Source organism: Lacerta agilis, chromosome 8, assembly GCF_009819535.1.
Source record: "Lacerta agilis isolate rLacAgi1 chromosome 8, rLacAgi1.pri, whole genome shotgun sequence".
NCBI classification, from domain to species: Eukaryota; Metazoa; Chordata; class Lepidosauria; order Squamata; family Lacertidae; genus Lacerta; species Lacerta agilis.
In genome coordinates this window covers 75,881,306-75,908,990 of record NC_046319.1, presented here as the reverse complement: position 1 = coordinate 75,908,990, position 27,685 = coordinate 75,881,306, and the positions used below count along the sequence as shown (strand labels likewise).

The following is a 27,685-nucleotide window of genomic DNA, read 5'->3' as shown; positions in this document are numbered from 1 at the left end:
CTACTTTCTATGGCAGCCTTGCATGCCTTTCTAAAGATCTCCACCAACTCACCATTTTGAGCCTAGGAGCCCAGGGTGTGTGGCACTGACTCTGCTTCCTGTTCGTTACAAGTCAAGTGCAGAAGGAAGTGTTATTGACAACGGGGGTGCATACGTGTGACTGACATTGCCACTGCAGGAGAGTACCACCTGCATTTCCTGTGTGCCTACTTAACATGCCTGCCCATCCCTCTCCATTGCCACTTAGTCCGACTGCCAAAGTCTGCAATGCAGCCTGGGCTGAGGAAGAAAGAACACTATGGCCTCTGAACCTCAGTGGACCTTCCCACACCCTGGGCCACGGCTCCATGGCTTTGTTTCGGCACTGTGCAAGTGCTGAACAGGAAATATCCTCCCCTCCCTCCTGTTCCTAAAAGGCATTTTCTCTCTGCCTTGAACAAACTCAGCTGAGCAAGCAGGATGGAGCCTTGCAGCTTTTCCTGGTAAGCACAAGAGGAACTGGTCTTCTAGAGATTTGCTGTCTTTTCTATCTGCCTAGTCATTATGCTTGGAAGCCGGGATGTTCATTCCCATAAAAGGATGAACAACTCCCATAAGCCTTAACCGCTGACCAGGCTGGAGTTGGCGAGAACTGGATTTCAAAACATCTGGATGGCACCAAGCTCTGCGAGGCTGGTCTAGAGGAAAATATGTCATGCACACACTCAGCTGTTCTAGAGTGACCTTGGTGACTTTTTACTTTAGATCCTCCGAGATCCGAGCTCGCTCCCCTGGGCCCTAGGGAAGCCAGCCAAATCCAAGATTCACCCTGCTTTCACATTTACATCTTATCTTCTAATAAAGAGTTAACGTCACTTAGACCGTGTGATTTATTGCTGACCTGCTCCTGGCAGGGACAATATTAAAGCAGGAAAACTGTAGTATTTGGGGGATCACTAAGAGCAATTTAGGACTGGGGCCCTAATATTGTCCTCTGACCAAAATATCCAAGGTGATATTGAGATGGAGAATGACATCAATGAGGGACCCCAAAGGAGGAAGTGCTGTATCAATGGGTGGCTTCAGTTTAAAAAAAATTTAAATTTAAAGAGAGGAATCCCGTCTGCAGGTTATGGCTTTTAAATGTTTCAGTGAGAAGGTGTAGGTAACACAAGACACCAAACAAAAGATTTAAAGTTCAATATTCACTCTTTTTTTCTTCCAAATACAAAAAGCTGTTACAATTCAACTCAACACAAAGCATGTGCAAAGTTACAGAAACTCAGACATCGTATAAAAAGTTACACATTTAAGATGATTCTCTCCCCTCTTTTTGTTTTCTTCTCTCCTGTATTGAGCAAAAAGGAATTGTTGCCTTGATGAAAATATTAACAGCTGCTGACCCACGGTAAAAAGTTACATAAAAGTCTTTAAAAAAAGAAAAGGTTCATAATTACCATAAGACAGCCATCTCTTCTCCCTCCAGTTTTAATAGTTATTTGCAGAAAAAGACAAGATAAAAACACCTCAAAGACGGGTGACACTGAACTGCAGGAAGAGTTTCCAAAATGCTTGGAATTGATGATCACTAGCAGACTTGTGCGAGGTGGGGGTGAAGAGAGAGGGGGCGGTGGTGAATCCTAAGAGGGGGCCCCTTGCACAACTCCACCCACCCACCCAACTACTGTAGAAAGGCTAGTGCTAAGGTGGATCTGGGCCTACAAAAATACAAGGATGTAAGGCTGAACATTCTAGCTTTTTCTTTGTCCAGAATCTTTTTTTTAAAAAGGAGAAAAAAGAATTGTCTTCAACAAGGAGAGAAAGGGATAAATGCAACTTCCTCGTGAGGGATGGTACAAAGGAAAGGAAGCATGCCTCTAGCTGTACAGGTAAAAACGAAGCCACCCTCCAAAACTACAGCAGTCTTCCCCAACTGGGGGAAACCCTCCAGGGGTTTTGGACTACAAGTCCCATCAGCCCCGGCTGATGGGCCGGGGCTGATGGGGGTTGTAGTCTCAAACCCCTGGAGCCCCCCTCCGCCCCCAACAAGTTGAGGAAGGCTAAACTACAGAGAGGAAACATGGGAAGAGGCTCCTTCCCTCCTGGGCCTCCCGAGACAGAAACGCCCACTGCCAAGTTTAAAAACTTGCCAAAAGCGGCGCAGCCAAGCTGCTCCCCCTTCCCACCCCCTCCGAGGATGGCGCACTGCCATCACTGAGTGCTGGAGCCTCCCTGCGAGGTGCCCGTGTAGCTCCCGTAGTCGTAGCTGCCGTAGTACGGGGGCCACTGGCTCTGGTTCTGGTTCTGATAGTACTGGTTCCACTGCTGGGCGTACTGCAGGGAGAAGGGAAGAGGCTTGTCAATACGGATATCGAGACACAGGAGAACTGAGAGCTTCCTCCCAATACAATGCGCCAACCGGTATTTCTTACGCATGACTTAAAATAGAGGCAGAGAAACTTCGGGGTGAATGCGGCCTTCCAAGCCTCTATAGCCAGCCCTTGGCACTCTCTCCCCAGACTGCCCCCCACCCCCTGGTGTGAATCCTCCAAGGGTGCTGCGCTCTGCTGGAAGAGGTCCTGGAACTGCAAAAATGCACTGATGGGTGCGCAGAAACCTCTGGCTTCTGCATGGCTGGAATACAGCCTTCTGTACAAGGTTAGCAGCCCCATGTACTGCTCTGTGCCCACTTGTGTTCCTGTCTCTGCCCACCACTGGGATATGCGGGAAAAGGCCTCCTGGCCCCGATTTAAAATAAGGGGGTGGTGGTTGGGAGAATTCCTGTTGATGCATCTCAAATTACACAAGGTTGGTCTTTCTTCCACCTTTCCCTTGCAAGCTCTCTTTTTAGGAGGGCTGCTAAATGAACCCTTCTCTGCTTAAAGCAGAACCAAAACGGTATGCTTGCTCCTATGTGTACTCCATTGCTATGGGGTGAGGAGCGGGAGGGAATCCAAGGTTCTGAGCTGTGCAACCTGTCCAAAGTCAGGCAGATGAAGCCCAATTTAATCTGGTTCTGAGAGTTCTGGGGAGGTGTAGGGAGGTATACCAGATACAGCAGCCCACTAGGTTAAAAAAAAAAAAGGTAAAGGACCCCAGGATGGTTAAGTCCAGTCAAAGGCGACTATGGGGTTGCGGCACTCATCTTGTTTTCAAGCCAAGGGACCTATTTATCTACTTGCACTGGTGTGCTTTTGAACTGCTAGGCTAGCAGGAGCTGGGGCAGAGCAACGGGAGCTCACTCCGTCGGGGGGATTCGAACCGCCGACCTTGACTGGCAAGCCCAAGAGGCTCAGTGGTTTAGACCACAGCACAACTTGTGTCCCACTAACCCACCAGGGAGCTTATTCAGACCTGCATCACCAGAACTATACAAAAGCAGAATTGAGCAGCTTCATCTAAATTATACAGGCCGCAGAATTTCTCTTGGTTTAAGCGTGGAGGACTTTCACCACTGCACTAAACACCCCTTGCCCCTCTGTGTTTCATTTTCGACCTTTGGGTCCCGCTCTTCTTTCCCACCTCCCAGCCAGGGATATGGAGCTTTTGTGAAGCTTCAATAAATGAAAAACTTCCTAGCTGAGCAACAGCTTGGAGCCTCAGGTCTTCCCAGTCCAATACACCTGATGCTACAACGCCCTGAGCCGTTTCCCAGAAACATGAAAGCAACAAATTCATCCCTTCTCCACAATGGGGGTAGGAGCTATAAAATCTAAAACTCCAGTGCCTAACCTGCCTCATTGTTATTATGATCTAACAGCATTTTCACCCTGCTTTTTTATCCAAAAAGGCTCCCAGAGGAGCTTATGGAAGTGAGGCTGCGAGGCTGAGACACGTAACAGTGCAGTCCTATAGATAGCATCACGGAGGTATGCCCTGCTGAGCTGAATGGAACTTACTCCCAGATTTTCCTTCTCACTCACCTGTTGGTATTGGTTGTAGTTGGGCTGATTGTAGGCTGGTGGGGTGGGGGCTGGGGCTGGGGCTGGGGCCGGAGCTGGTGCGGGTGCGGGTGCGGGTGCGGGTGGGGGCTGGCTGTAGCTTTGGTTGTAACCACTGTAGCTCCCATAGTTGTAGCTCGGGGCATATCCCCCTTGGCTGTAGCTGGATGGGGGGTTGTAGGGCTGGCTGTAGCTCTGCTGCGGAGAGTACAAAGGAATAGTTTTATGCATTGTGCTCTACCCATGCAAACACACCAAAAAATCAGAGAGAGAAGCAAGCGAAGACCCAGTGAACACGGAACACCCTGGGATAAATGACATCCTCCTGTCCCAGAGTTTGCATTAAGGGGGAAAAGGTTGTTTTTGTTCCAAGGGCTTCGATATTCTTTTTTTGCACCTGCAAAATCCACCACCATGGCAGGGACCTCGCTTTTAAAAGTCCCACACAATACTCTTGACGTGAGGCCAGGGCACACCCTGTCTGTCCCTTTCCTCCACAGGTCACCACGACACACCGGCAAACTTCTCCCTTGACAATATCCAAACCCACTCGAGGAGGGACTTCCTCCTCGCCACGGAAAGCGATTCTAAAACTCTCTGTTGCTTTTCCAGTTTCACTACCAGGCCTTCCACCAAAATGCAGTTCTTGGGAAATGCAACCAATAAGTCCCTGCCAAAGGACCCAGAGTTCGCACACCCAGAACTATGATTCTCAGGGAGGGAACGCAAGCCTATTTAAGGCTACTGTCTTAGGCAGGGGTAGGCAAACTAAGGCCTGGGGGCTGGATCTGGCCCAATCACCTTCTAAATCTGGCCCATGGACGGTCCAGGAATCAGTGTGTTTTTACACGAGCAGAATGTGTCCTTTTATTTAAAATGCATCTCTGGGTTATTTGTGGGGCATAGGAATTCATTCATTTTTTGTTTTCAAAATATAGTCCGGACCCCCACAAAGCCTGAGGGACAGTGGACCGGCCCCCTGCTGAAAACGTTTGCTGACCCCTGGTCTTAGGTGTACTTACAGGGGAGCAAGCCCCATTGAAAACAATGGCACTTACTTCCAAGTAAACATGCAGGGGACTGTGCAGCTAAACTAGACTGGTAGATGGGTCCCACCCGCCCTGGTCTCAGCCACTGCTCCTATGCCTTCTCTTGTGCAGCCCACTCTGCCGCAGACCAAAGGAAATGCCTGTTGCCTGCTGTGCAGCTCCTTCCTGGACAGCAGAAGCTTTCATGGACTAAGGAGCCTTGAAGCTTGGCCATCCCTTGCATGTTGGTCATGCTGGCTGGGGGGGGGGGGGGAGCCCCAGCCAGCATGACCAACAGTTGCAGGCGATGGGAGTTTACGCCCTGTGGAGGGCACCACCTTGGCTGCCCCTGCCCCAGAGACATGGGCGGGAGGAAATGACTTGTTTGCAACAGCACAAGCAGAAGAAAAAAGAAGAGGAGTAGACAGTTTGGACTGAAGAACTTTTCCCTCCTCCTCTGGCTTCCCCAAGGAAGGTTTCTGCGTTTCCCAAAACAGAAGGCACCCCTCCCCCGCCTTACCTGTGGTCCTGGGTTGTAAGTACTGGGAGGTGCAGCTGGGGCAGGGGCAGGTGCCGGGGCGGGGGGCATGTTGCTGCTGCTCTTGTATGTATTCTGGTTTCGTGCCGGGCTGTAGCTACTCTGCTGCTGGCTGTTCCGGTTATAGTTGCCCCGGCTGTTGTTGTTGCTGTCTCGGTTTCCGCCCCCCCAGCGGTTCTGGTTATAGCCACCACCACCGCCACCGCCCCTGTTGAAGCCTGGATGAAGAAGCCAAAGGTGGAAAGTCAAGCTAAAGCCAGTATTTTACAGCCCTGCCTTGTGGTGACTAGAGATGTGAAGGCCCAGGGAAAAACTGGAAAAATGGGGGGGGGGGACTGTCCCCCCCCCCGCTTTTTTCCTGAAGCCTTTTTTGTATTTTTCCAAAAAATTGGAAAAATTGGAAAAATAAAAAAACAGATTATGGAATGTTTTATTTTAACATGATGAATAAAATATTTTAAGATAAGGGGTTCAAATATTTTATAAATCATTTCTAAAAAATATGTATGGTATCAGATTATACTAATTTCTGTGAGGACAAGCAAGTCCTAGGTTACAAACTGAACTCTCCAATGCAAGAACAAGATACATTTCTTCCTTTAGGAGGTACTTTTGTCACCAGAACAGAAAAAGGTTTCAGTTTTGTTTTTGCATGTGTGTGGTATGCATTGGTTCTGTTCCTCTTCACTAGGCCTCAAAGCACTGGAAGAAAATATAGAGCAGCAAAAAGGGCCTGAAAGTATATACTTAATTACAGCTCAGAAAATGATTCTGATTAAATTTCATGCCCATTCATTGAAACATAGTCCCACTTCCTTCTTCAGTTCTTTTTCTGAGAATGTTTTTTTTAAAATACTGTGGAGAGGAAATATGAATAATTGTTACTTCTGGATTTTAAAAAAATGTTTTGTGGAGTTTTTTTTTTGTTCCACATACTAGTAAACAGTTCAGGAGATTGTTGCTCCATATGTTACAAATACAAATAAATATTATTTTAAAAGTAAATTCTGTTTGTAATAATTGTTTGGATACACTATACTTTTAATATGCTAGTTGTGATAATTTTATGCCCATTAAAATTGTCCATAGTTATATTTTAGGTTTCTAAAGTAACAGAATGACTTTCAATCTGGAAAAGAAAAAAGAAGTGCTAATGTAGCATTTTTTTCAATTTTTCCTAAAATTTCCATTTCCCCCCCAAAAAACTTATAAAAAAAAACCGGGTCCCCCCCCCCCAAGCTTCAAAATTTCCGGAAATTTTACATCTCTAGTGGTGTCCAACTGGATTGGGAATATTCTCGAGCAGGCGCCAGAGCATCCTGCAACGACGTTGACTATCTTCATTTTTATTTATGCATCAACCTTCATCAAAAGATGCCTTTTTAATATTCAAAACAAAATAAAAAAACAAAAATGAAAAAATCCTTCCAGTAGCATCTTAGAGACCAACTAAGTTTGTCCTTGGTATGAGCTTTCGTGTTTATATTGTGATTTTACGTTGTGAACCGCCTTGAGATCTATGGGTATAGAGTGGTGTACAAATTTAGTTATTTAATGAATCAATCAATCAATCATGGCTCAGAGGTATGTCTGCACAGGGTCCAGGTTTATGATGAAGGCGAGACCCAAAACAGCATTCCCGACTCTCAGAATCCATTTCAGTGTATCTAAAACACACAATACAAATATTCCCACATGCAATGGATCCACTGGTGTCGGCTTACCTCCTCCTCCTCCTCCTCCTCCGCCGCCACCACCACTTCTGAACCCTCCTCCACCGCCGCCTCCTCCTCCTCGATGCTGGAAGCCACCCCGGTTGCCCATAGGTGGACCTCGGTTCTCGAAGCGCTGAAAGCCACCTCCTCCTCCTCCTCCTCCGCCACCACCACCTCCGCTGCCGCCACTGCCTCCACGGCCGCGAAAGCCGCCTCCGCGGTTGTCAAAGCGTTTTTCGGGTGGCGGGCCAGCCTTCTTGCCTTCCTCGTTGTACTGCCTCACCAGCTTCTCCGCTTCATCCCGCTGCAGCTCGATGTAGACCACCGCGTCCAGGAAGTCGCCGGCTTCCGGCAGTGTGAAGTTGGCTGGCGCAGAGGGAGAAGACAGACACGCGCACGTCAGTCCCCGGTGGAGAAAAGCCGAGTGGAAGAGGAGGGGGGGCAAAAGGAAGGGAGCGGGAGCTGCGTCCCGGGGCTCCAGGAGAGAAGAACAGGAGGAAAAAAGGAACAAGTGGGAAACGCTGAGGAGGCACAAGCAGTAAGCCAAAAGCATCGATGCATAGAATCATAGAGCCGGGAGAGACCCCAAGGGACATCTAGTCCAAACCCTGGCAATGCAAGAATCCCAACTGAATGGCAAGAGAGAGATTAGCTCCTCCCTTCCTGCCAGGCTACAGTCAGGGGGTGCCCCACTGGTCTCGTGCAGAGGATCGCATTGGTGCAGGACCTCATATCTGTCTGGTTGCATGAGAGAACGAGAAGTTACGCCCCCCCCCTCCATCCCACGCGCTACTTTACAAACATCCCCTCACATTAATCTAACCTGCTGGGAGTTGGGGAGAGCAGCTGCCAGTGCTGTGTGTCTCAGAGGAAGTCCAAGCCTTAGAGATTGGAGAGACAGGCTCAAACCTCCCGCTGGACTCAACAGCCCCTTTCTGCCTATCCTGCAACACACAATTGCTGCAAGGACCAGCTTTCCCGTTCCGGGGCAACCACTGAGCAGGAGCTTTTCCCATCTCTGTCACACAATATTCTCACTGGATACTGCTCCGTTGAGATCCTGACTGCCCTTATGTCAAGGCCTGTTGCACTCTGGCAAAGACTACCCAGCTACGGTGTTAGCAGGAAAAGGATTTCCACCGGAAAAGTGCCAAATCTTACTTTTCCTACTACATTTCTAATCACAGTTCCTTGGGGAGCTGAGTCCCACTGAACATTTGGGGACCTGCCTCCAAGAAAATGTGCAAAACCCCTGACCCTTGAGTTCCAGCAATTCAAAGGCAGCAGTTGTGGCGCAGGCTGTCTCGCTTGGGGCTCTAGTGTGTGCTGGTTTTGACCAATTTTGAAGGGGGTGAGCCCTGCCAAGATATAAACACTGCCTCGAGGCGTGATGTGCCTTCTGCATCTATCCTCTCCCACAGCAGCCATGTGTGTGGGCATCTGCAGCATCTCTGGGTGGGCAGAGAAGATGAAGTGATAACTATGGGGTAGAGCAGGTGGAAGGGAGCAAAGAGGGAAAGCTGGAAAGATCTAAGGGATCACTTTAAAGAAACCTTCAAACGACGCACACGGTCATGGCTGGGTATCTCCCCTTATCACCTGGGTCCTGCGGAGGAAAGCGATGGGTGTTCCCCCCTCTAGGATCCTACCTTTCATTTCTAGCACTGCGTGATCCGGCACATCCTTTCCCTCCTCATCCGTACGTTTTACTGTTCGGTCTTTTAAATCCTCGTCCGTGGGACAAATTACAATAGCCTTGCGCTGGAAACCTTCAAAAGGGCGCATTTTTCGTCTCTGGGCAGATCCATAAACGTTTGTCTAGCAATGGCAACAAAGAAGAGGCAATTAAAAAAAAATCTAGCCGTTAATAGTCAAGTCTGTTGCGATGTTGGTCAGTGTTTTTAAACGACCCCCCCCCCCGCCCACCCGTGGATACAGAAGGATGTTCGTGGATGACCGGCTGTGTGCGACACCCGCTTGGGGGTCATCCCCTGACTAATAACCTGCCTTTAAGGCTTTCCTCCCCAGTTTTAAAGGATAAAAACAGCAACACACACCAGTAATTTGCGGCCGTTTGCAAATCAAACGAGACCTCCTGGAGTGCCAGGCTAACAGAACAGAGCCTGTTTTGTTTGGAAAAAAGGGGGCAATTTACAAGCTAAAAACGCAGATTTGGACAGCTTAAACAAAAAAGGAGTGTTCAGACCCATCCATTTAGATGTGTTATTTAAACCTCTGAGGTACAGTCACCCAAGTGCTAGAGTTAATAAAGCCTAGCAGGCTGCTTTTTTTTAAAAAAAACCCCACATTTCAATTCTGACCTCCAGGCCCTTTTTGGGGTGGGGTGGGGTGGTCACGCATTAACTGTCCTGCTGAATCAAATCAAAAAGGCCCATCTATTTCTAGAGGGATAGGAGAGCTGAACAAAATTTCACATCTGGCAACCAATGTGCCCCTTTGGTTTCAGGTAGTACCTGGGTAGATGAGTCTAAAAAGCCCAGGACACAAATTCAAGCAATGTATTTAGCGTTAACTCTGGAAGTGTGTACTCAATTCCGACCCAACTAAGACCCCCTAAAACAAAACATACACCAGGAAGCTCGGTTTAGTCGGGTATCACTTCCAGAGATAATGCTAAATACATTATTTCTGGTTACAGGTGGGTAGCCGTGTTGGTCTGCCATAGTCAAAACAAAATAAAAAATTCTTTCCAGTAGCACCTTAGAGACCAACTAAGTTGAAGAACCCAGAAGCAGTGTGCATGCACACGAAAGCTCATACCAAGAACAAACTTAGTTGGAAACTTACTGGAAAGAATTTTTTACATTATTTCTGGTAAATGAGCCACCATAGTTGCCAGATGGCTGTGAAAAAATTGTGTCCTGGGCTTTTTAGATTTGCTTACCTATGTATTATCTTAAACCAAAGAGATGCGCTGGTTGCCAGATGTGAGATATGTTGACATTATTTTCAGCTCCCCTACCCCACTATCCAGCACTGTTTCCAATGATGGCCAACCCCCCCCCCCAATGTCTCCAAAAAGTTCACTAGTGGTGGGTGAAGGCGGCAGCCCTCTCCTGTTTGTACCAGAATCTGACACTTGGGGGGGGGATTGAATGCCAACACAAAGGTTAAGTTTAGCTATCGCGACTAATGGCTGCCAACAGACCTAGCCTCCATGAATATCTCCCATCTCTTTTTGAAGCCCCTTGTGAAATGAAATCAAATCCCTTTATCACAAAAGCATAAAAGGCCACTTGACTGAAGCAGGGCCCTACACAATGATATTTTTTAAACTGAGGATGAAGAGAGCTTGACCTCCCCACAGCCTTCTTCTGCCTCAGTGATTTTCATATGAAAGGATTAAACCAGCCTTCCCCAACCTGGTGCCCTATAGATGCTTTGGATTATAACTACCATCAACCTCAGCACAGGCTAATTTTAATTCCCTTTCTATATATATTTCAGTTACATGGTAGCTATATGGAGTATTACATATACGTGGCTTTGAAGAAGAAGAAGAGTTTGGATTTGATATCCCGCTTTATCACTACCTGAAGGAGTCTCAAAGCGGCTAACAATCTCCTTTTCCCTTCTTCCCCCACAACAAACACTCTGTGAGGTGAGTGGGGCTGAGGGACTTGAGAGAAGTGTGACTAGCCCAAGGTCACCCAGCAGCTGCATGTGGAGGAGCGGAGACGCAAACCCGGTTCCCCAGATTATGAGTCTACCGCTCTTAACCACACCACCACACTGGCTCTCTTTGGGCATCTTTGAACTGCTATCTGTTCAGGGAAGCTTTTAATGTTTATGTCATATTGTGTTTTCATTTGCTGGAAGCCGTCCAGAGTGGCTGGGGGAACCCAGTCAGATGGGCAGCATATAAATAATGTATTATCAAAATCTTCCCCATCCCCTTTTTAAACCCAAGCACCATGACAAAGTGCTAGAAGCTGCCACGTACTGATAAAGTGTAAACTCTAGTACTGCGCCACTAGTGAAAGTGTTTTTTTTTAAAAAGAATTTCTTGCTGTGCTACTTAGAACACGTTGCTGCTCAGAATTCGAAACAAAGACTAGGGTGGGGACGCAGAAGCACTTTAACCCAAAGTTTGCCTTCTTCCTTTTAAGCCTGATGTGACCCAACTGTTTGCATGTTGTGCAAAAGCAAGGTAGCCATTTGTTTCTCAGAACCAGGCTCTTTGGGGTCTTCCTGAATGTCACCCACCTGGTTCTCATGCACTTACCTTAGCTTATATTCAGAAGCCCCAAACCCCACAGCTGAACTCCCGTCTTACCTGCGACCATTTTAAAGCACGGTCTGCCGTCTTGCTTAATGCGGTTAACAGCTGCTGCTTACTATATAGGTTCGTTTTCATGTGACAGGTTTGGAGGGGAAGAGAGGCAGGGGTACGTGCCTTTAAAATTCCTTGTTAAAGCTTGTTAACGGCTCCAGCAGTGAAAAGAAGACGACCCATTTGCTGCCCTGCTTGGAGTAGTGGGGCGCCTTCAAAAGATGTAGACAGAGATACTGCTCAAGGGAAAAATCGCTCCGTACCTGATCCAGGATGTAATTTCGCTTCTTCCGTGCCGCAATTTGGATCAGGCGGTTCAGGCACTGTGTTGCTTGCTGGATGAGCACGTCCCAGCGGCCAGCGTAGTTGCGTTGGCGTCGGAGTCCCATTACCTGAGGGAAAGCAGGTTGGTTAATATCTCCGGGGCCAGTGTGGTGTAGTGGTTAAGAGCGGTAGACTTGTAATCTGGTGAACTGGGTTCGCGTCCCCGCTCCTCCACATGCAGCTGCTGGGTGACCTTGGGCTACTCACACTTCTCTGAAGGCTCTCAGCCTCACTCACCTCACAGAGTGTTTGTTGTGGGCGAGGAAGGGAAAGGAGATTGTTAGCTGCTTTGAGACTCTTTAGGGTAGTGATAAAGCAGGATATCAAATCCAAACTCCTCTTCTTCTTCTTCTGGGGCGGCATCAAATGATTGGGCTCAGCAATCTGGCTGTTTTGGACTACAACTCCCATAAGCCCTAGCCACTAAAGGACTGGCATGACGTATGCATCACACTCAAATGTTTTGTCCACAGAAGCTTAGAGTGATGAAAGCATAAAGGAGCCATTCATTCAATGGGCCTGGGAGGCTTCCGTTCAAAATCTCACATTGGAAATGGACGGAGTAGCTGTAGATAGCAATACTTGGCATGTATATAGCACATCAGAAATAATGAAAGTGCCCTGCCACTAACTGCAACTGGAATGTAGATGGGACATTTTTGTGATCGCATATTGCTAGCGTTCCACTGCTTTTTTTTCTTTTTTCTAAAGATATATACATATATATTAGCTACTATAAATCAGAAAGATCTGATCCGCCTAGCACGCCCAAGGTCTGACAGCAATACTGTTACTGCAGGGAAAGGAATTAATGTGATGGGTGTCATGAAATTCTACTCAATAATGATCCAGAGCAGAACTCCAACATATAGTTAGCAGAGTAAAAACGTAAAACATGTTACAGGATCCACCCCCCCTTAGACCAGAGGTAATTAATATTTCATCCAGCAGAGCTTTACTGCTATTGAAGGCAAATGAGCACAATGGTCACAAATCCAGTACATTCAGGATTGGCACTGTCTATAAGAAATCCAGTTGCAGCAGATTTAAATTAAAGTTACAATAACGTATAATAAGCCTAAACCTTAACACTAAGCATACAGAACACCACACCAGAAGAAAAAGAGACAGAAAGAGAAAGAGAAAGTGAAGCCCAGGCTTCTTCTGGCCCTACTTCTATAGTCAGCGTGACCTTCACAGAAAGAGATAAGAGAAGCAGTTTAAAACAGCTGTACTCAGCTTCTCTGAAGGTATAACTCAAACATCATGAACCTTCTTGCTTGTTTCTTTCACACAGAGCAGCTTTCAGAATCCTCTTGAATTAATTAAAATAGGAAAGATTCCTACACATCAGATCAATACTTTCTGCACTTAGAAATGCAAACTGATAAAGGGAACATGGAGATTAATTCTTGCACCAGGAGCCAGCAAATTAAGAAAGGAACGTAAGGCAAATCACACCGAATGCTGCCAGCGATGCTCCACCTTACCCTCATTTTGTCCATGATGGCGTTTGTTCCCAGAATATTGTACTTCTTGCACGGATTGGCTGCAGCATGCTTAATGGCCCACGTGGTCTTCCCAGCTGCAGGTAACCCGACCATCATTAAAATCTGAAACACATGCACACGTCAGCTTAGCACATTGCATATAAAAGTGCACAAGTCAGCTCCTAAGAGTGAGCCAACCCTCCCATTTTAAAAATAAAGAATTGTGTTGTGGAGCTGATGTCAAAACACTGTAGTTTTGTGGTCATGGCTTCACTCAGCACAATGTTCACAGGCTCCCAACCTTCCCTAACCCAGCTGGAGTTCATTCCAAAAGAAGAAAACGGGGGCTACAGAAGGATCTAGTATTCCAGGAAGATAGGCACCAAACAAAAAAAAGCACCCAAATGAGAAAAACACTATCAGGATGACAGCTGTGTAGCAAGAAAAAATCTCTATTCTCAGTGCCTTTTGAGAGGTCCCTCCAGTCTCTCTTTCTGTAGGATATGACTTTACAATCAGTATCACCCACTCAAGGATGATGGCTGTTTCCAACACAATAAGGTTTTTAAGATGTCAAACAGATAAACAACTACACAACTTTCCCAAGACATCCGAAGGCAGCCCTGTATCGGGAAGTTTTCGATGTTTGGCTGTGTTTTCATTATGTTGGAAGCTGCCCAGAGTGGCTGGGGCAACCCAGTCAGAGGGGCGGGTTATAAGTAATAAAACCTAAAGTAGCTAGGATTCTGCTCATCTCATCTCTGAATGTCCTTAAAAATAACAATAATAAAAGCTGAGAAATCTGAGACGGAAGAGACCAATCTCCCCCAAACGCTAGGCCAGGGGTTGTCATCCTGGTCTCTACTGCCCACTAGTAGGTGTTTCAGGATTCTAGGTGGGTGGTAGGGGGTTCTACGGCACAAGCTGAATCCTCCTTCCATTGAGCACTGGTGGGCAGTAAGGAAATTTTACCATCAAGGAAGATGCATTAGTGGGCGGTAGGTATAAAAAGGCTGACTACCCCTGATCTAGTCCAACCCCTTGCAAAGCAGGAATCTCAACTAAAAGCCTCTAAGTTAGTGGCCAACAGGACACCTTGTGCAATGACAGACTACCCCTGCGCTAGGCTGAACACCTGGCTCATTCAACACTGTTTGCAAGGAAAGGCTCTGTTCATGGGATCCGTCAACTTGCGTGAGCAGGGAAATGAGTTCAAAAGAACAGGCCACAATTTCCGTGCATGGGAGCCTGGCTTTCAGGTGCCACCTACCTCACATTCTGTTTTGTTCTTTGGTCCAATTGTCCCCCGAACCCGCTCTGACAAGGGAAGATGCTGGATGAAGGTGAACCCAGGCGGGACTTGGAAGAAAGAATCCTCCCTCTGGCCGAAGTTGAACTCGATGGCGCAGTTCTTCACCAGGACATGAGGAAAGAGTGCCTGGCCGCCCAATGCCTCCTTCCGCAGTCGGTAGGCCACCCCTAGCCATTTCCCGTTCTTCATGTAAGACATTTCGATATCGTCGCCACACTCAAAGTCCTAAGAACAAGGAAGGAATGCGTGACCTCCAAAGCAATAAACTGTAGCTGTTTCCCATTGCAACGCAGGTGGCTAGCTTGTGGCCCTCTGGGTGCTGCTGAACTACAACTCCCAACATCCCTTGCCAGTGGCCGTGCTGACTGGGGCTGATGGGAACGGTGCCAGTGCGCTGTGCCAGTCATCTGGGGTACCTTTTCCAGTCAGCAGAGTCATCCCAAAACTCTTCCAGTATCTTCTCTCTCAGTTCAGCTCATCTGTTGGTGAATTCCCATGTGGGAATAAAAAACCTCACCAATTCTAGTTCGACTTAAATAATTAACACTACAACTACTGGTCTAAGGATAATAAATAATGCTAAATAATAATAATAATAATAATAATAATAATAATAATAATAATAATAATTTATTTATTTATACCCCCCCAATCTGGCTGGGTTTCCCCATTCACTCTGGGCAGCTTCCAACAAAATATTAAAATACAATAGTCCGTCAAACATTAAAAGTTTCCCTAAATATGGATGCCTTTAGATGTCTTCTAAAAGTCTGGTAGTTGTTTTTCTCTTTGACATCTGCTTGGAGGGCATTCCACAGGGCAGGTGCCACTACTGAGAAGGCCCTCTGCCTGGTTCCCTGTAACTTGGCTTCTCACAGGGAGGTAACTTGGCTTCTCACAGGGAGGGACCTCAGTGTCCAGGCTGGACAATGGAGTAGAGACACTCCTTCAGGTATACTGGACCAAGTCTGTTTAGGGCTTTAAACCTCAGCACCAACACTCTGAATTCTGCTCGGAAAAGTAAAACTGTGTTCAGTGAAATATTCCTCCTCTATGCTCTTCAGTCATCTGGGCAGAGTAACAACCCCACCCTCCAATCTCTCCTTCAGAACATGTCTAGAAAAGAAGTCTGTTGCTAAGGAAACCCTGCTGCTGGGAGAAAACTTGTTGCTAGGGGCAAAACTATGCACAAACCACTTCAAGTCTATTTTAAGACAACACTAAAAACCTGTACCTCAGCAGCACTTGGAGGACCCTAAGTTAGCCACCCTTGACCTAAATATTTGGTGCTCTCCCTTTCCCCAGTGTTAGAATTGTGAACCCATGCAAACAATGGCCGCTTCAGCATTGCCCCCCATGACATGCACTCTGATCACATGCGCATTTAAGCAATTTGATTTTGTCTGGGATACTACGCATCTGTGCAAGAGGTGGAAACTTATCTTCCAAGGGACCACGAGCCACTCACCACGAGGCAAGTGATGATGTCATTCTCCGCAAAAGTTTCCCCGTAATTTTCAAACTTGCTGTTGGTGGATTTCTTCCCTGTGCCACCATAGCCATAGGAGTGAAGCTCTTCGCCTGGCAAGACAAAGAATCCAGCAGAAACGTAAATGCACTGTTGTCTGCAAAGAGACATGGAGATTCTTTATCACGGCAGCCTGCCGGCCAGACATAGTCCTGTTCACATAGTCCTTTTTGAGCTTCACACACCATTTCTTTGACTACATCAAGAGGGGCTGGAGAAGAGTAGTGCTCTTCTAAGATGGCACTTGCCTGTGGCTACTGTAGTAACTTTTAATTTAAGGATTTAAATAAAACAGATTTTTGTTTTGTTTTTTGCTGCCTGATTTAAAGAAGGTGCCCGTGGATAACAATTAATGTAGCCAACTGACTATAGTTAGGAAATGATGTTTAAGAGCTGGGTGCATGTCCTGAGCTCTGGCTCCATGTTCAGCAGCTGCAAGGTCTCTCTTACCTAACTGGGTGCTGCAAGAATCCAGCGACCACCCAACACGCACCACGTGAGGATCGGGCTCAGTGGGAGGAAGATGCTTGACAGAGATCTCTTCATTAATCTGAGGACAAAAGGACAGGGAACCAAGTCATGAGACATCTTGAAGTCACAACTTTCCACCTGAGAACAAGGATGGATTTCTAGAGACAAAGAGTTTGCTCTACACACTGTAATGTGTGTTTATGGAGAGCACCTTGAAGAACGGGCGAAGGCCAAAGCAAGGCTATTTTAATGAGAGGTTTGCGAATGAGGACAAGCTATGAACACAGAGTGAATTCTAGCTGGAACTGTTCAGGACACGGAGGAAACTTTTAGCTGTCAGAATTGCAAATACAGTGGAACCTCCGTTTTCGAACGTAATCCGTTCCGGAAGACTGTTCGACTTCCGAAACGTTCGAAAACCGAGGCGCAATGAGCAGTCGGTAAAATCCATTGAGAAAATTGAAAAACACGCAGCGGAAGCCGTTCGACTTCCGAGGCATGTTCAAAAATGGAAGCAATTACTTTCAAGTTTTCAGCATTCAACTTCCGAAACGTTCAGCTTCCAAGACACTCAAAAAACATAGTTCCACTGTACGTAAAAATGAACATTTTTGCAAAAATTGGGGTGGCAAGGGGGTGGGGAATAGACATGCAGCAGAATATTATTATTATTATTATTATTATTATTATTATTATTATTATTATTTATACCCTGCCCATCTGGCTGGGTTTCCCCAGCCACTCTGGGCGGCTTCCAACAGATTGTTAAAATACAATAATCTATTAAACATTAAAAGCTTCCCTAAACAGGGCTGCTTTCAGATGTCTCCTAAAAGTCTGGTAGTTGGTTTTCTCTTTGACATCTGGTAGGAGGGTGTTCCACAGGGCGGGTGCCACTACTGAGAAGGCCCTCTGCCTGGTTCCCTGTAACTTGGCTTCTCGCAAGGGAACCGCCAGAAGGCTCTCGGCACTGGACCTCAGTGTCCGGGCAGAACGATGGGGATAGAGACGCTCCTTCAGGTATACTGGACTGAGGCCGTTTAGGGTTTTAAAGCTCAGCACCAACACTTTGAATTGTGCTCGGAAACGTACTGGGAGCCAATGTAGGTCTTTCAAGACCGGTGTTATGTGGTCTTGGCGGCCGCTCCCAGTCACCAGTCTAGCTGCCGCAATACTCACAAGCCTGCCTGTCTTCATCCATGCAGCAAACACACACCCCAAGCAACTCTAGAACCAAGAACCAGGCTCCCTTACCTTCATTTCGTAACAGACCCTCCCTCGCCTTGCCCCGTAGGTGGCTCGGGCACCTGACCACAGGAACGCGAACCCTTCTATGGTCAGAGGGTAGCCGCTGTATCGGTCACGGGCAACTTTGAAATGCAGGTCGCAATTATCTGGAGGGCAAAGCCATAGGAGAGGTCAGAAGCACACACACACACCAGTGGCTGCTACCACCCTCCAACACCCCTTTTTTCCAGTGCAGGCTGAGAAGTTCAGACAAGAGGGAGGCTTTGAGCGAAGGCACGCTGCTACCACCCAGGAAACTCACACGTATCAATGGCCACCAGCGACTCATCAAAGTCCTCTTCATCGTCTTCAGCAGGCGGCTGAGGAGATCGGCCCCTGGAAAAGAGTGACAGCAAATGCAGGCCCCATAAACCCACTTCATGGGCTCAAGACACATTCTGCAAGGAAAGCTCACAAGGAGCATGCGTTGACAAATGCACTGAAGCTGGTTCCCACCCTGGGTCACTAAAAGCACTGCTAAAAACAAATTCTGGATCATCACATTGCTTTAACAATTACCACTGACCCACGATCAGTGTGTTTACATATAATCAGGATTTACATCCAACTCAGATACTTTATAGATTAATTTTAATTAAGCATTACAGTGGAACCCCGGGTTACGCACGCAATCTGTTCTGGGTTGCCATGCGTAACGCGAGCGTGCGTATCCCGAACGCATGAAAACCCCCCGAAAAAAGTGTGATTTGAGCACTTCTGTGCATGCACGAAGTGCGCAGAAGCGTTCTGCGCATCCGGGGGTTACGTGCGCTCCAGAAACACTTCCGGGTTGTGGCCGTTCTTAACTTGAACGTCCGCAACCCGGGGTGTGCATAACCCAGGGTTCCACTGTATTTCCACTTTAGCATTTAAGACTGAGGTATCAGTCACGAAGCAGCCACTCTTAAAATCCTATTTTTTTTCAAAATGCTTTAAATTTTGCCAGATATACAGCATCCATTGCGAGTTACTCAAATCCACAAAGTTTAAAGAATGCATTTCCCAGACTGAGAGATGCAATACGTATCTGCTTCAATCTCAATTGCACCCTGTTCAATTAATTTCCACCCTGTTGCTGCTGCCCGTAAAGACTTGCCTGAACGCACCTCTTATCATCTCGGTGTTCGTAATATCCCCGCCCCCGGGAATCCTCAGCTGGCCTCTTGCGGCCTTGCTGCTGCTGCTGCTGCCAGGACTGGGATGAGTCGGAAGAGCCGTAATTGGAAGGGGGTGCATTGTAGCCAGAGACGGAAGTGTTGTAGTTAGATGCAGGTCTGGAGGAAGGTGCACTGTATCCAGAAGCTGGCATGTTGTAGCCAGGGGATGGCTCCTCTTGCTTCACTTCTGTCTTCATTTCTACACTCAAACACAACGTAACACATTTAATGGGGAAAGGAAGCCTTTATTCTGAGGTCACACGTTATGGGCATGGAGGGAAGTGCTATTATATGGGACTTGCGAGTCAGAACCAAAGCCACAAAACAACCCACCCGCTTCCCATGTTATGCGCTGAAGTTCCGTTACACTCCAACATCACAGCAGAACACAGAACATGAACAAGTTAACTGAGCGGTGGATATGCAAACAAGAGGGCAGTTCAGTCCTGTGAATTCTCTGGGGACAAAAATCCACAGAATGGAGTCTGGGGCGTAGCTGAAAGGGGTGGGGAGACCTGCCCCTCACGAAAAGAGTGCATTGTGTGGCAGAAGGGGCAGGCGCAGCCCCACCAGAAGCAGTGGACTTCAAATGCAGCCATTTATTATACCTCATATAAACAAATTGCTACCTTTTACTTACCCGCGGGGCAGGCGGAGGGAGAAGACGGATTTTAAAAATCAGGCATTGACAGTTGGTGTCTCGGGCTACACTGACAGGGACTCTAATCACGAGAGACCAATGTGTGGCTGAATATATGGAGATGTTCTGTGATCCCTATAGTGTCTCAGGGCATTCATGGCCACCATAAGGCTGTGCAATTCACCAGCCAATATGAAATACCGCTCTGGGTGCCTTCCTCCACCACCAAAAGTAAATACTCAAGTATATAAAAAAAGGAACATCCCAGCTGCTATTGAAAACTTTTGCACCAGGCCAATGGGGTGCTACCTATACAGTTACGATGATCAGAATGTGACAAAGGTCTGGGGTTGTTGTTTTTTAGAACACCTGACCGTACCTGAATGTAAGCCAGAATGATCTTGATCTATAGGTCCCCTCTCGTACCCAGATTCGTTCTCCTGTTTAACGCTGAAGTGCTCGTATGGCTGGTGGTATCCTTGCATGTTGTCCTGATGAGTGTTGTCGTGGGTGCCATCTTGAAATGGGAAAGGCAAGAACATAGATCAGGATCGCTATTCCATTCCACGCCCAGCTTTGAAAAGACAACGGGGAGTTTGGAAACGTGTGCCAGCGTTTCTTGACTGCTAGATGAAGGCTGGAGTGGCGGTCTAGGCTCAGCAAGGCCAACCAACACTTACAAAATGGGTGAGGTTTCAGTGGATAGCAGGGTTTCCCATACGGATTGATATTGACTCCCCCCCCCCCCGGGATTGGTGGGACTAAGCATGGTGCAAATAAAGACCATGGGGTTGAAAGGGCCACGGGGTGGAAAAGTTTACAATCATGCAGTAGGTTTAATCAGGAGCTATGAGTCTCAGAAATACAGAGCATGAGCACATACATGCTCTTGGTTTAAGAACAGCTTAGTTTATGAACAAAATGGATTAAGAACGCTGCAAACTCGGAAGTAGGTGTTTTGGTTTGTGAACTGTGCCTTGAAAGCACAACACATTTCGCTTCCTGTTGAGTTTGTTCCATTTGTAAACCGAGTCCCCTGCTGCTATGGGAAAGCACGCCTTGGTTTAAGAACGGACTTCCGGAATGGATTAAGTTCATAAACCAAGGTACCACTGTACATATTTCACATCCCTCGTCAACAAGGAACCTCTGCATTTAATAAGACATATTAGTTTCACTTGTTTTGCTTCCTTGATTTTTTTTATTTTATATTTCACGATTGTTAAAGGAGGCTGAGGATTGATAAATGTTGATCATATTTACACATCTTCCTTGACTTTCATTTATATTCCTGTGAATTTGGGTTGGGGTCGATGACAACTTCATATGCTCATCAAGGAGTCAATGAATTCAGAAGTTTGAGAAATGCCAATTATAGATCATCAGCAGAATGTAGTGGCTGAAAATATCTGGACTGTACCATTTCAGGATACAGACAGCAAGTGAGTTTCATGTCTGAAAGCCCCTCCCAGGAAAGAAAACCACTTTACGTAATTCATTTGCTGCATGGCTAATTGTAAATGTCAGGGAACAAGCAGGTGTTGAGTCTCCCCTTCTCCCACGCATACAGCTCTTCTATAGGAGGCAAATTTTACTTCTTTCTTAAAAGGAGCTTTCAAGTCCCTAGCCTGGAAAAGCATTACTGCATGATTTTGCCACAAGCAAAGAGAAAGGAAGAAAAGTAGTGGGTGCCGTACACACCCTCCACTCCACACCATACAAAACAATTGCGCTTCATGCAGGAGAAGCTCCCATATTTCAGTCCGAAGTGCACAAACGCAGGGGCACCGAGTTGCATATCCCTACTGCATATTCAGCCACTTTTACACAGGATTGATAATTCCACATCACAGCACTTCCTCTGCCTGTCACAGCCCCCGGAACTCATATTTCACAATATGAACTGTACTCATTGGTCACATGCATACATACTCGTTAAACTCCAAGCGGAAGTCAGACCAGAGATTTTACAAGACGACAAGCCATGGTACAAATCATGCCTGAGTTGGGATGTTTGCAAACTTGACAGCAAGGCAAACTGCTTGCCGTCCTATTATCCTAGGCAAGAGCGTTATTTGTGAAGATGGAGGGGGTGGGGGAGGCCACTGCTGAATCCCCAGACACTCTCTTTTCAAAGCAGCATACTACCTGGTAACTCAACTCAACCAGAATTGCCCTACTAGCAGAATCATCAACAGTACATTGCATTTCTGTAGTACATTTTACAGTGGTACCTTGGTTCTCAAACAACTTGGAACCCAAACACTGCAAACCCAGAAGTAAGTATTCCGGTTTGTGAACTTTTTTTGGAAGCTGAACGTGCTCCGTTTTGAGTGTTGCGCTTCTGATTTGAGTGCCACACTTCCGTTTTCGAGTGCCACACTTCCGTTTTGAGTGTTACACTGAGGTCTGTTTGTTTTTGCTATTTATTTTGCGTTTTTGCAGCTTTTTTGTTTTGTTTTTCTGACTGCGTGGAACCCAGTTCAGCTACTGATTGATTGATTGATTGATTCTGTGACTGTAGTACAGTACATTGTTTATTGCTTTCATTTTATGGCTCAATAGTCTCCTTAGATAGTAAAATTCATGTTTTATTGCTGTTTTAGGGGTTGTTTTTAAAAGTCCGGAACTGATTAATCCATTTTGCATTACTTTCCATGGGAAAACACACCTTGGTTTTGGAATGGACTTCCGGAATGGATTAAGTTTGAGAACCAAGGTACCACTGTAATAACACAAAGCACACCTGATACATCAGGGCCCAAGGTCTACCTACTCTAGCATCAAAGTGGCCACCCAAATGCACTCAGGTCCTGCTTGTAGGCTCCCATAGGCAACAACGCTCTCCCTGCTTGCAATTGGCATTCAGGGGTATGCTGCCACTGACAGCGGAAGGAGTACACAGCCATCATCCCTACAAATTTCCTCCAGCCACGTGACACTTGTTTGTTCCCAGATTTAGACACAGCAGACATTAGACAACTACAACTTAGGTGAAACCTAGAACTGGCACAGGAGCCAGGTGTCAACAAACCAGCATCCTGGCTTTTCCACAATTCATTACAGGTAATACCACCTCTCTCCAGAGACAAGACTCATCTGCGATTCCCATGGGGAAATAACAACACAGGTTCACAGTACACAGTACAGAGCTGCACCAGGCAGCTCTCCCAGGAGTACTAAGCACGGGTGCAGCTCAGCTGTTACAGCATCTGCCCTGAATGCAGATGGTCCCAAGTTCAATCGCCAGCACCATCTTCAGACAGGAAGTTTGAGAGACATTGGTCTGGAACTATGGAGAGCCACTGCCAACAGCAGAGACAATACTAAGCTATGTGGACCATGGGCCTGGCTCAGGATGAAGCACCTCGCTATGTCCAAGTGGACAGCTCAGTTGGTAAGATTGTGGTGCTGATAATGCCAAGGTTGCAGATTCAATCCCCGTATGGGAAAACTGCATATTCCTGCATTGCAGGGGGTTGGGACTAGAATCAGGCATGTCCATCTCCCAAGAGACTGTTGATCTACTCCCAGTATAAAATAACTGGCAGTAATCTACACATTGTGCAGAGATCTAACATTCTACCCATTGTCATTGGAGGGAGCGTGCATGGGGTGGGTGAATTGCCCAGTTGTTGAGCATTTTTTTAGGAGGGAAGTGCCCAGAGTTGTTGGGCTTTTTGGGGGGAGGATTGCACAGGTTTTTTTAGCTTTCCCCCCATAACATTTTTTACACGATCAGCCGGGAACCTACGGGTAGATCACGATCTACTGGTTGGACACCCCTGGACTAGATGATCCTCAGGGTCACTTCCACCTCTACAATTCTATGATTCTATGTTCCCCAGCCTGGAGCTGCTGCAGGAGACCCTGAAGCTGCTTCAGGAAGACCCTGAAGGCCCTTCAAACATGGAGCAGCTGCACCAGGGAGGCTCACACCTGCCAGAAACTCTCTCAGATGAACTATGCCAAAAAGGCACCGAGCTGCAGCTGCGCCCGGGAAGGAGAATAGAGAGAACCACAAAGCAGAGTGGCACCGTCCGTGTCAAGAAAAGCCCCGTTGCAGAGCTCCACCAAGTCCCCAGTCCGTAGGCTGAACTCCGGGATCGAAGCAGGACCCCAATGTGCCCCAGCGCTTAGCTGCACCGGGAGGCCCACGTGCATGTCCTAGGCAGCGGATGCACCGAGCTGCACCAGGAAGACCACATGCCTCTCCCGTGGAAGGAGAGAAACGGGTGCACCGGATCCCCAGCGCGGATCTGCAAAAGGAGGCCTGCTGTGCTGTTCCCAGCGCGGAGCTGCACCACATGCCTCTCCCGGGGAAGGTGAGAAACAGATGCACCGGGTCCCCAGCGCGGAGCTGCACGGGGAGGCCCCCATGCCTCTCTCCGGGAGCGGAGGCGCCGATCCCCCAGATTGGCGCTCCCCGGCGGCGAGTCTCCCACTCCTTCCCCGCCGCTTACAATGTCCGTCCGGCAGCTCCTCTTGCTCGACGGCGCCCGCTCCCGGCGCTCCTCCGCGGGCCTCCTCCGCTTCCAGCGCCGCCTGCAGCCGCTCGGCCAGCTCCGCCTTCAGCCCGCGGGTGTCGAGGCCCCTCCGGCCCAGCTCCTCCTTCAGCTCGTTGACGCGCAGCTTCCGCACATCCATATCCCCCCTGCTCAAGCCCCGCCGCGGGGTCGCGGTTGCCCGGCCATCGGCGCTCCGTTCCGGGCTCGGCTCAAAATGGCCGCCGCCGCCCTCCTCTCCTCTCAGCGCCCCGCCAGCCATGCGCCGGCCTCTCCGGTTGGCCGGCCGCCGAAGGGAGGGATGAGAGGCGCCCGCTGATTGGGCCGCCCTTTCCCTACCTCTGCCTCCTCCTCCCTTTTCCCTCCGTCTCCCGCTCGTTCCGCCGTTTGTGGAAGAGGCCCGCCCATTGGACCCGGGAGCGAGCCCGTCTACAAAGAGCTTCTTTATTGGCTAACGGTGGCTCGTCCCCTCACATCCCCTGCTGGAGGTAAAACTAGTCGGAGGAGGGGAAAGGACTGATTGACGAATGAGGGAGGTTGGACCAACTTCTCGAAGACCAATCAAGAGTAGCCTGCCCTTCTGAGTTCTCATTGGTTGGAGAACGGATTTGTTTGTTTGTGGAGGGATTTTTCTTGCTTTTCCTATTGGCTGAGCCCTCGAGGGGTTTATGTTTGCCGACGAATGGCCGTCATCAAGATATTCCTTGAGAGTTGCATTTGTGTCTAGAGTTGCCATTGGCTGAGTTCTTGGCGGGAGGCATTTCTCTGGGTGTGTCTTTCTTATTGCCTGAGGCTTGGGAAGCGTCTTTTTGCAGATTCTGTTACAATATTTTACGTCTGAATTTAATTCGCGCTCCCACCGTGACCCGCTTTCCTCATTAGGCAGGGGATGGCGTGTTACGTAACATTTCAGTGAAAACAAATAAAGTTATATAAGCACCACAAACCACAACAACATCGGATGACGTAATCGTAATGTCATCCTATGATATCACCATAATAACGTGATATGGAATAATGAACACCAGATTGTAGAAGCACAAATGCTTCCCCTCCCAAAAAGCTCCAGGAAAATCACTATATATTTTCTGCTTCTGCGCCTTCAATTTTATGTCCCATAAAAATTCCATCCAATATTTCCCCCTCTCCCATTTAGTTCAGATTTACAGTAGCCTACTGTTTCTGCGTTGGTTCTTTTCTTATCCATTTTAAATGGGTAACATAACATGGGTTATGTTACCCATTTAAAATGGGATGCAATTTCAAAAATGATAGAATGATCTCAATACGAATCCAAGGCAGACCTTTTAACATCACAGTAATCCAAGTTTATGCACCAACTACGAGTGCTGAAGAAACTGAAATTGATCAATTCTATGAAGACTTACAACACCTTATAGAAATGACACCAAAGAAGGATGTTCTTCTCATTATAGGGGATTGGAATGCTAAAGTAGGGAGAGATAAAAGGAACAACTGGCAAGTTTGGCCTTGGAGTTCAAAATGAAGCAGGGCAAAGGCTAACAGAGTTCTGTCAAGAGAACAAGCTGGTCATCACAAACACTCTTTTCCAACAACACAAGAGACGACTGTACACATGGACATCACCAGATGGGCAACATCGGAATCAGATTGATTATATTCTCTGCAGCCAAAGATGGAGAAGCTCTATACACTCAGCAAAAACAAGACCTGGAGCTGACTGTGGCTCAGATCATCAGCTTCTTATAGCAAAATTCCAGCTTAAACTGAAGAAAGTAGGAAAAACCACTGGGCCAGTAAGGTACAATCTAAATCAAATTCCTTATGAATACACAGTTGAAGTGAAGAACAGGTTTAAGGATTTAGATTTGGTGGATAGAGTGCCTGAAGAACTGTGGATGGAGGCTCGTAACATTATACAGGAGACAGCAACGAAAACCATCCCAATGAAAAAGAAATGCAAGAAAGCAAAGTGGCTGTCCAATGAGGCCTTACAAATAGCGGGGGAGAGAAGGCAAGCAAAATGCGAGGGAGATCGTGAAAGATACAGGAAATTGAATGCAGATTTCCAAAGAATAGCAAGGAGAGACAAGAGGGCATTTCTAAACGAGCAATGCAAAGAAATAGAGGAAAATAACAGAATGGGAAAAACCAGAGATTTGTTCAAGAAAATTGGAGATATGAAAGGAACCTTTCGTACAAAGATTACCGCAATTAAGGACAAAAGTGGAAAGGACCTAACAGAAGCAGAAGACTTCAAGAAGAGGTGGCAAGAATACACAGAGGAATTATACCAGAAAGATATGGAGGTCTCATACACCCCAGGTAGTGTGGTTGCTGACCTTGAGCCAGACATCCTGGAGAGTGAAGTCAAATGGGCCTTAGAAAGCCTTGCTAACAACAAGGCCAGTGGAAGTGATGATATTCCAGCTGAACTATTTAAAATTTTAAAAGATGATGCTGTTAAGGTGCTACACTCAATATGCCAGCAAGTTTGGAAAACTCAGCAGTGGCCAGAGGATTGGAGAAGATCAGTCTACATCCCAATCCCAAAGAAGGGCAGTGCCAAGAATGCTCCAACTACCGCACAATTGCACTCATTTCACACGCTAGCGAGGTTATGCTTAAAATTCTACAAGGCAGGCTTAAGCAGTATGTGGACCAAGAACTCCCAGAAGTGCAAGCTGGATTTCGAAGGGGCAGAGGAACCAGAGACCAAATTGCAAACATGCGCTGGATTATGGAGAAAGCTAGAGAGTTCCAGAAAAACTTCTACTTCTGCTTCATTGACTACGCAAAAGCATTTGACTGTGTTGACCACAGCAAACTATGGCACGTTCTTAAAGAAATGGGAGTGCCGGATCACCTCATTTGTCTCCTGAGAAATCTCTATGTGGGACAAGAAGCTACAGTTAGAACTGGATATGGAACAACTGATTGGTTCAAAATTGGGAAAGGAGTACGACAAGGCTGTATATTGTCTCCCTGCTTATTTAACTTATATGCAGAATTCATCATGCGAAAGGCTGGACTGAATGAATCCCAAACCAGAATTAAGATTGCCGGAAAAAATATCAACAACCTCAGATATGCTGATGATACTACCTTGATGGCAGAAAGTGAGGAGGAATTAAAGAACCTTTTAATGAGGGTGAAAGAGGAGAGCGCAAAATATGGTCTGAAGCTCAACATCAAAAAAACTAAGATCATGGCCACTGGTCCCATCACCTCCTGGCAAATAGAAGGGGAAGAAATGGAGGCAGTGAGAGATTTCACTTTCTTGGGTTCCATGATCACTGCAGATGGTGACAGCAGTCACGAAATTAGAAGACGCCTGCTTCTTGGGAGGAAAGCAATGACAAACCTAGACAGCATCTTAAAAAGCAAAGACATCACCTTGCCGACAAAGGTCCGTATAGTTAAAGCTATGGTTTTCCCAGTAGTAATGTACAGAAGCGAGAGCTGGACCATCAAGAAGGCTGATCGCCAAAGAA

The 27,685-nt window shown here is 47.1% G+C and overlaps 1 protein-coding gene across 1 annotated transcript; it reads right to left on the bottom strand.

Moving 5' to 3' along the window:
* Positions 1 to 1,169: 1,169 nt before the first annotated feature.
* HNRNPUL1 (heterogeneous nuclear ribonucleoprotein U like 1) lies at positions 1,170 to 24,443 on the bottom strand. Its single transcript, XM_033158396.1, has 17 exons — positions 24,168 to 24,443; positions 20,084 to 20,221; positions 19,014 to 19,263; positions 18,170 to 18,243; positions 17,875 to 18,014; positions 16,600 to 16,699; positions 16,090 to 16,202; positions 14,580 to 14,846; positions 13,310 to 13,432; positions 11,759 to 11,887; positions 8,851 to 9,019; positions 7,394 to 7,567; positions 7,207 to 7,357; positions 5,823 to 5,836; positions 5,469 to 5,704; positions 3,903 to 4,118; positions 1,170 to 2,313 (listed from the first exon to the last, which is right to left on the bottom strand). The coding sequence occupies exons 1-17, from the start codon at positions 24,349 to 24,351 to the stop codon at positions 2,191 to 2,193; spliced, it is 2,601 nt and encodes an 866-aa protein (XP_033014287.1). The 5' UTR covers positions 24,352 to 24,443; the 3' UTR covers positions 1,170 to 2,190.
* Between the last annotated feature and the right edge of the window lie 3,242 nt (positions 24,444 to 27,685).

What these genes read in the sequence shown, in the direction of transcription:
- HNRNPUL1 (XM_033158396.1), bottom strand. Translation starts at nt 24,351, where the DNA reads ATGGATGTGCGGAAGCTGCGCGTCAACGAGCTGAAGGAGGAGCTGGGC. An exon ending in TCATTCTGGCTTACATTCAG is followed by an intron (nt 19,264 to 20,083) that starts GTACGGTCAGGT and finishes GTTTGAGTGTAG; the next exon opens with AAATGAAGACAGAAGTGAAG. An exon ending in ACTACAACCAATACCAACAG is followed by an intron (nt 2,314 to 3,902) that starts GTGAGTGAGAAG and finishes TTCTCCCTGCAG; the next exon opens with TACGCCCAGCAGTGGAACCA.